This window comes from Rhinichthys klamathensis, unplaced genomic scaffold (genome assembly GCF_029890125.1).
Source record: "Rhinichthys klamathensis goyatoka isolate OS25496 unplaced genomic scaffold, OSU_Roscu_1.1 h1tg000019l_1, whole genome shotgun sequence".
NCBI lineage: Eukaryota > Metazoa > Chordata > Actinopteri > Cypriniformes > Leuciscidae > Rhinichthys > Rhinichthys klamathensis.
This window is the reverse complement of record NW_026606570.1, coordinates 3,730,299-3,743,879: the sequence shown is the minus strand read 5'-3', so window position 1 is coordinate 3,743,879 and position 13,581 is coordinate 3,730,299. Positions and strand designations below refer to the sequence as shown.

Below are 13,581 nucleotides of genomic sequence, written 5' to 3'. Positions count from 1 at the left end.
TAGTAAGTAAAGTAGTTGGATGTAACAAGACACCCAATAACACAATAAACCGTGAATCAAATATACTTCCAAACAACAAACATCTATTTACAAATAATATACAACATAAAAGATTAACGATTACAAAGTGAGGGACAAGAGCGGTGCTAAAGAAAATAAATAAATAAAACAAACAAACACGTTAACTAAACCCCAGTACAAACACTAAACTCAAGTAAAGAAAACAAGAGAAAGAAAATCTTCAGCGTAGTCGCCACTAACTACACTATCTAACAAACATAAATACATAGATTAGCACCCGCTCATAAACTAGTGTGTTAAACAATTTTACTCTACGTGTTGTGAAATGTAAATCACGTGATGTACTAACCTGGTCCCATATCACTATGCATCGAATATAAGCTCAGGGAAAAATCAAGAGTCGGATCACAGCATAAACGCAGTAAAACAGCGTTTACTATAAGTACAGTTCCAACAGAGTAAACTTTAACCCACAAAACTAAGCAAAAACAAGCAAGAGCAAATAACCACAGGAATACAAGAGAGCAAAACAAAGGAGAAACGAAAACGCTCTCCCGCGCTCGCATCATATCCGGGTCTTTATACGCGCCCACTAGTCTCTGATTGGTTCTCGGGGTGTCTGGTGAACTCGATGACTGGCAGGAACACCATCCAATCACTGGACCTGTGAGAAAATAGCGGAAAGAGAGAGAGGAAACAAAAACAACCCTCCCAAAACACTACAGGACGTAACAAAGTTCTATTTATTTGGTGCTTTGTTCAATCTCAAACCATTATTTTATTTTTATTATTAAGATGTCTGCACAAGAGTTAGGCTAACTGTAATCTGTGCAAACATTACACTTAAATTAAACGTCTCGCTTTGGTCTACACTGGAAGTGTTCTACTCGCTCTGCTAAAGCTAAACTATAATTACTAAAGCTGAAACTAAATAAAATAAAAACTATATAGAAATGTGTTTGCAAAATAAAAACTAAATAAAAACTAACAAAACCATTAATGAAACTAGCTAAAACTAAACTGAGATTTAAAGCAAAATTGAAAACGATATTAAAATAAAAACTAATTTAAAAAAGCAAAACTATAACAACAGATATTCCCGGAGACAGAGCACACCCGAAGACGGCTCTCACTCAGAAATCAATAAAGTCTTCATTCGCTGCCGGTTCTCATTATGACAAGACGAGCAAAAAGTGGAAAGACATAACACGTGCATTCAGGCCTACCTCATGTTGCACATTTGCACTTTTTGAGAGAAAAAAATGGCACAAAAAAAAAAGAAAAAAACATTTCAGGTCTATGTCCAATGTAATGCCTCACCTTTTTCTAGTTATCTAGTGTTAAAATACATATCTTGCCTGTAATTAAACTAAGGTGTACTAAAATGTGATTCCAATTTGTTTTCTCATATCGCGATATAATATCGATATCGTCCGGACAGTGAAAAATATTGTGATATGAATTTTTGCTCATATCGCCCACCCCTAATATATATATATATATATATATATATATATATATATATATATACACTCACTTAAAGGATTATTAGGAACTCCTATTCAATTTCTCATTAATGCAATTATCTAATCAACCAATCACATGGCAGTTGCTTCAATGCATTTAGGGGTGTGGTCCTGGTCAAGACAATCTCCTGAACTCCAAACTGAATGTCAGAATGGGAAAGAAAGGTGATTTAAGCAATTTTGAGCGTGGCATGGTTGTTGGTGCCAGACGGGCCGGTCTGAGTATTTCACAATCTGCTCAGTTACTGGGATTTTCACCCACAACCATTTCTAGGGTTTACAAAGAATGGTGTGAAAAGGGAAAAACATCCAGTATGCGGCAGTCCTGTGGGCGAAAATGCCTTGTTGATGCTAGAGGTCAGAGGAGAATGGGCCGACTGATTCAAGCTGATAGAAGAGCAACTTTGACTGAAATAACCACTCGTTACAACCGAGGTATGCAGCAAAGCATTTGTGAAGCCACAACACGCACAACCTTGAGGCGGATGGGCTACAACAGCAGAAGACCCCACCGGGTACATTTACATTTACATTTACATTTAGTCATTTAGCACAGGGGTCCCCAACCCCCGGGCCGCGGACCGGTACCGGTCCGTGGGTCATTTGGTACCGGGCCGCACAGAAAGAATAAATAACTTGCATTATTTCCGTTTTATTTATTCACACATTTACCTGTTCACATATCGCGTCTTTTGCGCGCTCAAGTTCGTTATTTCAAATGTAGGCGCGCGGTATGCGCGCTCATAATGGAAGCGACGCGCTCGTTTTTTCCAAGCGAGTCCGCGCCGCATTCGAGATAAGAACATATCTCAACTTTTCGGAATGCCGCAAGCGCACCGTAGGTCACGTGACAAGAACGTGAATGACAAGAATCATCTTCAACACTGTAAACTGCTGCACTAGTAGTTAATAGTAAATAATATTTTTACTAAAAATGTTAATGCTCCTCACAAGTGATTCCTTGTTAAATCCATCATTGTTTATACAGAATTGTTCTATATTCTATATATAAATTTGTATGTGTTTGCTATTTCTGGCGTTTTATGACCACTTCAGTTATAGTCTAACCTCAGACAAATACAGAGCCGTTGCGCAGGAGAGAAAGTTTCACGGCAGAAGCTCTGTTTACTGATGCTTGGGACAACTTTTCTTAAAATATAATCAAACTGCTCCTTGTCCACTCTGAAATAGGCTTTGAACCTCCCATTGTCCATGCGGAGCTCCTGAATCAGCTGGTGAAATTCCCCATGGTTTTTGCGTTTTTGTAGTATCGGGTGCACCCAAACACTGCTGCGTTTTTTTACTCTTCTTAGTAAATAAATCTTGTAACAGAGTTACAGCAAGGGTTTTTCGGTGGTGGAAATCCATTGCTGAAATGCCCTTGCTGTAACGGAGAGCGCAGCTGATGGTTGCTTAGCAATGACAGACGCCTCCGGAGCGGAACCTCGCGCCTAGCGTTTTCTACGCGTTTTTAGGCGACTTATAGGGGGCAGAGAGCCGAGAGGATGTTATGTTATGTTGTTGGCGCGATGTTACGAGGACGCTGCTAATAAAGTTGCGAGTAGGCCTACACATTGGATTCACGTTTATTATTATATTTAAAAAAAATACCCCAGTTTTTATGCCGGACGTTTCATTTTATTTTGTTGTATTTATCCGCCACACCTTAAAGGCCGGTCCGTGAAAATATTGTCTGATATTAAACCGGTCCGCGGCGCAAAAAAGGTTGGGTACCGCTGATTTAGCAGACGCTTTTATCCAAAGCGACTTACAACTGAGGACTAAACCAAGCGAGTCATCGTGAAGAGGCAAAAGCAACGCAAGAAGTGCTCAAAATACAAAGTTCAGACATAGCTCGGAGTAGCATAAGCCAGGCAAGCGAGGATTTAGAGGAAAGGATTTTTTTTTTTTTTTTTTAAGTTAAGTGCTCCCGGAAGAGATGAGTTTTCAGTTGTCTTTTGAATGTTGTCAGGGATTCTGCATTCCGGATGAGGGTGGGGAGATCATTCCACCAGCATGGAACCGTGAATGAGAATGTTCTGGAGAGTGATTTTGTGCCCCGCTGTGATGGTACCACGAGCCGTCGCTCATTGACCGATCGTAGGCTTCTGGTAGGGATGTAGACTTGTAGTAGTGAGTGGAAGTAGGAGGGAGCTGAACCTGTGGTCAATCTGTAAGCAAGCGTCAAAGCCTTGAACTTGATGCGAGCAGCGAGTGGTAGCCAGTGCAGAGAGATGAGCAGAGGAGTGACGTGGGCCCTTTTGGGCTCGTTGAAGACCAGACGAGCTGCAGCATTCTGGATCATTTGTAGAGGTTTAGTTGCACATGATGGAAGTCCAGCCAGAAGAGCATTGCAGTAATCAAGCCTAGAAATGACCAGGGCCTGGACGAGAAGTTGTGTTGCATGCTCAGTTAGGAAAGGCCTGATCTTCCTGATGTTGTGCATAGCAAACCTGCATGATCGAGCTGTCTTTGTAATGTGGTCTGTGAAGGTCAGCTGATCATCAAAGATTACTCCAAGATTTCTGACCGACCTTGATGGGGTGATTGAGGATGGATCTACCTGGATAGTGAGGTCGTGCTGTAGAGACGGATTGGCAGGGAGGACGAGAAGCTCAGTCTTTGCCAGGTTGAGCTGCAGGTGATGTTCCTTCATCCATGCCGAGATGTCCGCCAGACAGCTTGAGATCCGTACAGCTACTGTGGGATCGTCTGGTTGAAATGAGAGGTAGAGCTGGGTGTCATCAGCATAGCAATGGTAAGAGAAACCATGTGCCTGTATGATAGGGGTACCACTCATCTCCACTACAAATAGGAAAAAGAGGCTACAATTTGCAAGAGCTCACCAAAATTGGACAGTTGAAGACTGTTGAAGACTGAAATGTTGCCTGGTCTGATGAGTCTCGATTTCTGTTGAAACATTCAGATGGTAGAGTCAGAATTTGGCGTAAACAGAATGAGAACATGGATCCATCATGCCTTGTTACCAATGTGCAGGCTGGTGGTGGTGGTGGGTGTAATGGTGTGGGGGATGTTTTCTAGGCACACTTTAGGCCCCTTAGTGCTAATTGGGCATCGTTTAAATGCCACGGACTACCTGAGCATTGTTTCTGATCATGTCCATCCCTTTATGGCCACCATGTACCCATCCTCTGATGGCTACTTCCAGCAGGATAATGCACCATGTCACAAAGCTCGAATCATTTCAAATTGTTTTCTTGAACATGACAATGAGTTCACTGTTCCAACTGCTCGTTTGCTCCTCCTGCCCCTATATATATATATACACTCACCGGCCACTTTATTAGGTACACCTGTCCAACTGCTCGTTAACACTTAATTTCTAAGCAGCCAATCACATGGCGGCAACTCAGTGCATTTAGGCATGTAGACATGGTCAAGACAATCTCCTGCAGTTCAAAGGAAACACCGCCGTGTGTGGCTTTGTTTTGAACTATTTTCGTTGGCAAATAGAGCAAAAACAGGCAATATGGTGTCTAAAATGTAAGTCACTTAATATTAACTTGTTTATTAAACTTGTAACAAAAAATCAATATCACATTTGTTATCATGCTGATATTTGGAGAAAAACTGCACTCTTGTGATATTTATTACTAAATGATATAAATGAAGACAAAATCACGCAGTAAAAGCGTGCACTCTAAATGCGCACCCGCACTAGTCTAATCTACAAGACTACATCACGTAGAGTATGCATGCACTCTCTGGGTGTGTACACGATAATGTCAAATCGGACATCGTTAAAACAACAATTACGATATTATCGCAGACAATATATATCGCACACCCCTAGTTACGACTGTAACCTTGGTTCCCTGAAGAAGGAATGAGACGCTGCGTCGCCCTGCCATACCTCCTGCGTGCCTGTCAGTGACTTACTGCCTATTAGAAGCTAGCGTTGCACTGTTTGGGTATGCTTTATAGAGCTTATGTAGCCCCGCCCCTTTTCAGCACTGCGCTCGTTGTCTTTTGTCTTCCGGTCTGTATTTTTACAGCGATCTTGCCTATTTATGAATGAACGGCTCGTTTTAAAATCTTCCCGGTCCACTGACATTTGTTAAGACATCTGCTTTAAACATTACAATCCTCATGATAACTTTCGTTAACTTTACATTAAGTAAATCCACTTCAAAAGCTAATTACTCCTGGGCAGCAATGCCATAGAGATATACAGAGCGACCGCAAAAACGGAAGTTCAAAGACAATATTCTAAAGATGGCGGCGCCCTTGTTTCTTTGGTGCATAAGGTCTATAGTTTCCTGGATCATGATGTCACCCGCCTCTGATGTCCAGTCACACCATTGGACTGATTTCATAAGTGCTTCACGACGCAATCACGCAGAATGTTCCCACAGCGTTAGCCAACCTAGCGTCTCGTTCCCTCTTCAGGGAACGAAGGTTACAGTTGTAACCGAGGCGATTTCAAATCACAGTTGGGATAAAACAAGTTCTATTTGAAATGAATGATAATGCAAACGGATCGCTATATAGGAGATCTATTTAGGTATTTTAGATCTCCTTCTTCCTACCTCTGGATTGTGACTGCTAAAATAACTCCAAATAAAAAAAACTAATAAAAATGACAAAAACACAAAATTACTAAAACTTTAATTAAAACAGTTTGTAATTGTAATTAAAATAGAATTGAGCACTGTTGTTTACTACTTTTTATCAATGTTTGATATTTGGAGATAAGAAAGTATGTCATGCAAGCCTTCCCCAAAGCTACACCAAAGAAGCGTTTTCTTCTCCTCCCTTTTTTCTTTCTTTCCGAGCTTGTTGTAAGAGAAAAACTGAGAGAGGGGGATACAAAGAGTGGATTGTGTAAAATGGGTCTTGTGACAGTATTCAGGCAGCAAGGCTCCAAGGATACAGTGATGTGGGGAGCAGAGCTCTCTGCGTGTGTGTTTGTGGAGGGAAGCGCTTATCCAGTGGCCAACTCAGGCGTAAGCTGTCAGGCCCAGGTCACGTGACCGTCGTTGTCATGACGAGCAAGCGTCATCTCATGTACAATGCTCAGCCGTGCAGCTCAGCAGGCAGTCAGAGGCTTAGACTGAGCTCTACAATGAACTTACACTTCATTTCATTCTTTTTCACTGCCCTAATGTGACTAATATATTGTGCTTTATAAATGCTTAATGCTTAATCATTATCTTTGGGTAGTTGACAAATAATTAGCCAATTGTTTTTTTTTTAACCTTAAGGTTTTATATTATATTATATTATATTATATTATATTATATTATATTATATTATATTATATTATATTATATTATATTATATTATATTATAGCGTTAATACTTGTTGTCAGACAATATAATTTGAATGTGTATTTGTTTTCCATTTCCATTTGTAATCTGCAAATTTAATGTCTCTTCATCCTCACAAACCTTTACTTAAATGGAACAAAACAAGCTATAATTTTATTTAAAATGAGAAAGAAAAATTTAAAACACTTTACAATAAGTGCATTAACTAACAATTAATTACAAAAACAATTAAGGTACTGAGAAATATGATGCAGTGTCGCAATTATATTCAGTTTAGTTTGGTTTTCTGTCCTTATGTTCATTTCCTGTCTGTGTGTCTGATATGTTGCCATGGTTTCTGATTTGATTGTATATCCTGTTCAGCTGTGTTCACCTTCAGCTGTGTTCACCTCATTACCCTGTGTATTTAGTTCCTGTGTTTGAATCCTCATTTGTCCGGTATCGTCAGTGTTATGTGGTTCTACTACTTTGCCTGCCTTCCTTTTTCTGAGTTTGTTCTTTGTGTATTTACTATTAAAGACTATTTAGTATCTTTATCCTTTGGACTTCCACGAGTCGTGACAATAGGACTGTATTATCTGTTCCCTCATCTTTAACCAGTTTATTAATTCCAGGATGTGATTGAGTAGCTTCAGAGAAGATACTGACACTGTCAGTAATCATAGAAAGATATATCACATGACCTCTGACTATTATTAATAAATTAAGCTCGAAAGGGGATGGATATAAGCATCAGAAGTCAAAAAGATTCTTTTTACTCAAATTGCCATTACTCGTGCCATTTTTTTCTACAACAATACACTGTGAGACTAGAATAAAACCCTTTAAGGATGGGTCTTTAAAACTGTTTTTCCATAATAATGAATATATGATTTTTTTTTTAATGGTTTGACAAGTTTTACCCAACGGTAGCAGGTTGGCGAGGTACAGCAGAAATACTTTCACACACACAAACAGTATGACTTTATCTCCATTTAGGGTTTGATGGTGGTGGATGACTTTCAGGCCTGGCTAACTCTTAACATTTAACCCCATTAACACTGAAGCTTATCAGAGCACGGTCATTTAACTGTTGACGTCATATCATTCATGTAGATTTTTGAAATAAAGACTCGAGTCAGAATATTCTGGCCACACTTCAATATAATTAAAGTACTGGGGCTTTCAAGCTCAAAAATGACCAAAAACAAAAAACAAGGATCATAAAAATGATCCATAGTGGTCAGTTATTCCACTGTTGGAATAACTGTGGAATAACAGTTTGACATTTGACAAAATTTTGACATCCACTAGCTCTCCTTGATGTGCCATTTAGTTACAGTCAAATAACAAACTTTTAAATTATTCAATTATCACTGGTATGTGCTTCAAATGATCGATATAAATAATAGTGAATCTTTAAATTATTCAATTATCACTGGTATGTGCTTCAAATGATCCATATAAATAATTCTTTTTTACATTGCATAAAAACTTAATTCTTTTTTTATGTTGTTTATAGCCTCTAGGGTGGGAATATCTAAATATGAGGTAACCTGCATACATTTTTTGTCTTCTCTTCCTCTTGTAGGCTGGTGTCATCTATTCACGCTGTTATGGCCACCGCAGCTGGAATCATCGTGGTGTCCTCGTGCAAAGGCAATGTAATTATGGACCGGTAAGTGGACCAATCCTGTTCCACACCTTTCACAGTGCACCAATAATAAGCTTTTCTGCTGCAAAGATTATATTGTCCTCCATCTTTGTGTTAAGGTAATGATAAAGCAGCACTAGATGCTGATTGGTCAATACAGTGTACATTTGTGCTGCTGTGAACACATCTTGGTACAGTGCCTATAATAGAAATAAGGCGCCTGTCAAAGCGTATTACTCATTTCAGTAACCAATTACAATTAAATTCTACTCTAACGTTTAAATGATTAGGGTCAGTAAGATTTTTTTTTAAATAAATACTTTTATTCAGCAAGGATACATTAAATTGATGCAAAAGTGACAGTAAAGACGTTTATAATGTTTAACATATTTTCTTTTACAAAAAAAAAATGTTTCAAATACTGTTCTTTTGAACTTTCTATTATCAAAGAATCCTGAAAAAAGGTATCAGTTTTCACAAACATATTAAGCAGCACAACTGTTTTCAACATTGATAATAAAAAGAAATGTATCTTGAGCACCAAATCAGCATATTAGAATGATTTCTGAAGGATCATGTGACTGAATACTAAAGTAATGGCTGCTGAAAAATCAGTTTTACAATCAAAGGAAAAAATTACATTTTGAAATGAATTAAAATGGAAAATATTTTACTTAAAATGTAATAATATTTCACAATATTACCGTTTTTACTGTATTTTTAATATTCTCAAATAAATGCAGCTTTGGTGAGCATAAGCATAATGCAGCTTTTGGTGAATGCTTCTTTCAAAAACATTAAAAACATCTTACCAACCCCAGACTTTTCAATGGCAGTGTATATGCTGTTATGATAATACACAAATAAATGACAAAATAGGACAATTTCTCAAATCCTCTTTCTCTAAAGCATCATTACACTACATCAACAGTTTGATGTTAAAAATTGGTGTGATGTTGCTTTAAGAAGGCGGCCCATTAGACCCTACCTGCCCATGCCTTTGTTCACCTCAGTGGCGAGTCACAACAGCCTCAGGGCAACAGTGCTTACCTCTATTCCCATGCCACATCTGCTGACCCCTTTGGCTCCGCCCCCACCCCAAGGACACAGGGAGGAGGAGATTAGGTACATAAAGTCCCAGGGCAACAGCTGTTACCTTCCTATGTGCCCTTCCTCCCTCTGCCCTTCCCCGGCACTAGACTGACACCTGCAATTTCAGCCTCTGCCACCTGTTCATGTGTGCTGGGTGAAATGTGTGCGTGTGTTTGTGGCATAACAGTGTAATCCACGGAAGGCACTTGCCAGGCAAGCCTAGAGAAAACTCCCAACCACCCTGCTAATCCCCCAAAGGCTTAATACTTGGCTCGAGCACATGCACAGCCATGATCCTCAGTGACAAGGAGCATCCAGTGATACTGTGAGTGTTAAAGGAATAGTTCACTCAAAAATGGAAATTCTATCATCATTTACTCGTGTTGTAGAAATATTTCAGATATTTCACAGGATGTATAAGCTGCTGTTTTCCATCTTAGCGGATGGGGACTAGAGGAGGCTGTGGTTACCTTTCACTTTGATTATATTGAAAGGAACAGCTTGAACATTCTGCTAGATAACTCTTTTTGTTTTCCACCCAAGAAAGAACGTCATACAACAAAAAAACAAAAACTTAGATTTACACTATCGTTCATAAGTGTGGGGTCTGTAGAATTTTTTCATGTTTTTGAAGTAAGTCTGTTATGCTCACTATGGCTGATCAAAAATACAGTAAAACAGCAATATTGTGAAATGTTAGTACAATAATTATTACAATAACTTTTCTATTTTTAATATATTTTAAAATTCCAGTGATGGCAAAGCTAAATTACTCCAGTTTCAGTGTCGCATGATCCTTCAGAAATCATTCTATTATGCTGATTTGGTGGTCAAGAAACATTTCTGATTATTATTAATGTTGAAAAGCTGTGCCACTTAATATTTGTATTGAAACGATAACATTTTTCATGTTTCTTTGGCAAATAGAAAGTTCAAATCAACAGCATTTATTTAATGCATCCTTGCTGAATAAAATATTAATTAATTAATATTCATTTCTTAAAAAAAAATCTTACTGACCCCAAACTTTTGAACAGTAAGTTACATGGGATGCATACGATTATACAAACGATGGTACTATACAGAATGTTTTCCGTATGAAGGAAGTGGATGGGGATTTATTCTGCCAAACTCCAAAAAGATGAATGAAATCACCATAAAAGTATCCTAAACAAATTATGTGCTATATTCCAAATCTTCTGAAGCCTTTATGCATGCTGTTTGTTGATATGTGTGGATGTTAATTTGCATATCTATCATAATAATTTGCCTAAGGTCCAAGTTTTTTGTACCTTAACTATTAGGTTTTCTTTTAGCTTGTTAATATGAAAGATAAATACAGTTCTTGAGAAAGAACATTGTGAATCTTATATTTACCATATAATTGATGCATATCTCGTCTGTGGTGTGTATGAACAGTATAGAAATGTCCCAGGTCAGTGTAGCTGTAAGCTCTGTGGTAATTAAAGAATTCACCAGTAATCACATGTGCAAAGTCTGTGGATCACAGTGACTTTGCTATAGGTTATCCAATACAAACACACACACACATATGCTTACTTAGATATAAAAAATGAGTACATATCTTAGACTTCTGCTGTTTTTATATAAAGGTAATAATTAAAGATGACTAAGTCTTACCCTGCCCGGCAGCCCCCAAAACACATAGTAAATGTATAATGTGAAATCTAATTTGGACAATAAAAAGCCTGTAGCCTATTTAAAATTGCAACTAGATAATGACATAATGACATGTGGTAAACAAACATATGACACATTTTAGCCACACCTTACAGAAAACTTTTTTAAGTTTTAAGTCTGTTTCAATCCACACCCTCATGAAGGCTCTTTAAGCTTTTTTGTCAATTATAATTTTGAATGTTACAGTTCTATTTGAATAAAGAACTCTTTAATATATTGCCCCACATGAGTGCTTTAGATCCCTTGTTTCTCAGTGGTATGCTTATGCTAAGCTATCAGATGATAGAACAGGTGAAAGAATGTCATAGCCTTAACTTGAAGAAGTGACCTGAATCGTATCAAAGAACCAAAATATCATAGAGACTGGTGGGGGATGGACTCTTTTTAAACGTGGGCTTGTAAGAAATCACCTTTGAACCTCTTATTAAAGCTGCAGTCCGTAGCTTTTTTGGGTTAAACATTATCCAAAATAAATTTTTGAGCAAATACATAACCAGCCAGTGTTCAAAACTATCTGCTTGCCTTAGCTCGATTCAAAACGGTAAGCTTGGGAGATTCCACGGGAGATTCGAGCACGTCTTTGCGTCATTACGTCACATCTGTACACATAAAGAAGGAGTCTCGGCTAGTAGGCTATATTACGTGTGAGGATGCTGCAGGTGGAGATTTATAGTCTTTTCTCACTGCACTTGATATAATTAAACTTATCAATTTGATGGCGGATCCAGAAAGGTTCAAACGACAATTACCAGTGACAACTAGAGATTCACCCGTTGTAAAATGCAAAAGGCTTCGGAGTGGCTACAGAAAAAAAAAGAGACTGCAACCGGGCCCATGCGAAAACAAGGATAAATATCGGAAGGGCATTAAATGTAGTCACGCAATGCTAATGTTGAACATTAACAATTTGAGAACAAAGTATAATTTGCATGGTTTTACGTGATATGATAAGCGATTGTTAGATTTAATCAGCGTAATTTACTGCAATGATTTTTTTCCCTTAGTTTGTCAGAACCAGAACAAAAGTGGACTTACTTGTTCAGATGACATTTTCCGGTGAAAATTATTATGTTGGTCATACTTCCAAAAAGAATAGTCTGTGATTCTGAATGCCAGTATCCACACCGGCGCGGTGACTGACAGCCGCACACTCTCCTCAAACATTGGTTTCATCCGCGCTGTGCAGTGTCGAGGCACAACTCGCGTAAAGTTGATAATTCCGTGAATAACTGCAATTGCAGATTTCGAACAGAGATGGCGACAAAGAGGAAAAACTGCGGACTGCAGCTTTAATATAAAGCATTCTCATGTTTCGGACAACTTGGATCATGTACATTTCCCGGAGCAGCTCACTCTGTGTCCTCCTCTAGTTTCCATATGTGTTTTGTCCATAGAAATGGGTTATTCACTACTGTAAATAAACTTTACTGGCTGATGGTTTCCCAGGCACAGCGCACAGATGCGACTAATCGATAATCAAATTAGTTGTCGATTATTTTCATTATCGATAATAATTGTTTTTATTGATTAGTTGTTGCAGCCTGTGACTTCTGTGTCACACAATCCTTCAGAAATCATTTTAATATGCTGATATGATGCTTAAGAAATATTTCTTATTATTATCAATGTTGAAAACAGTTGTAATGTGCTGCTTAATATTTTTGTGAAAACCGTGATACATTTTTTCAGGATTCTTTGATGAATAAAAAGTTCAAAAGAATAGCATTTATTAGAAATAGGAAATCTTTTGTATTAAGAATAATGTATTTACTGTCTCTTTTGATTAATGTAAATTTATTAATTTCTTTTCAAAAAAAGTTTTTACTGAACCCACACTTTTGAAATAAAAACTTATAGAATACTTAAAAAAAAAAAAAAGTGTTTTTTAGAAGATGAGACTAAGCATATTTTTTATGTTTGTTTGAAATCACTCCACACATGATTTGTTCACCTATTCTGTTCATTTTCTATTCCAGACACTGGCTGACCACCTATTTTGTCATTTGGTATGGCGTTCCCTACATGTCATATGACATCTTCGCCATGTACCTCAGCCATTACTATCGCTTCCGGGTCAAAGGCCACAAGGACTATAAAAGCCACTCTCTACGAACCGTCAACTCATTTGTGAGGAAAGAGTTCCTGCTGGTCCTCCATCACATTGCACTACTCTCCATTCTACTGCCTGTGACTCTGGTGAGAGAGAGGACAGAAATACAGGGATAGAGACTCGGATGAGTGATATGACAACCAATAATATGACGGGAGAGAGTAATGGGCCTTCTCAAATAACCACCTCCACCTATAGCCAGGACC

The 13,581-nt window shown here is 38.2% G+C and overlaps 1 protein-coding gene across 1 annotated transcript in view; it reads left to right on the top strand.

The window, feature by feature from the left end:
- The window catches only part of tlcd3a (TLC domain containing 3A), a 40,801-nt gene that overhangs the window by 22,238 nt on the left and 4,982 nt on the right, over window positions 1-13,581 (top strand). Inside the window, exons 2-3 of the mRNA XM_056236210.1 lie at window positions 8,410-8,496; window positions 13,242-13,461. Of these exons, the coding sequence (XP_056092185.1) occupies window positions 8,410-8,496; window positions 13,242-13,461 (307 nt within the window). The remainder of the gene's footprint in view (window positions 1-8,409; window positions 8,497-13,241; window positions 13,462-13,581) is intronic.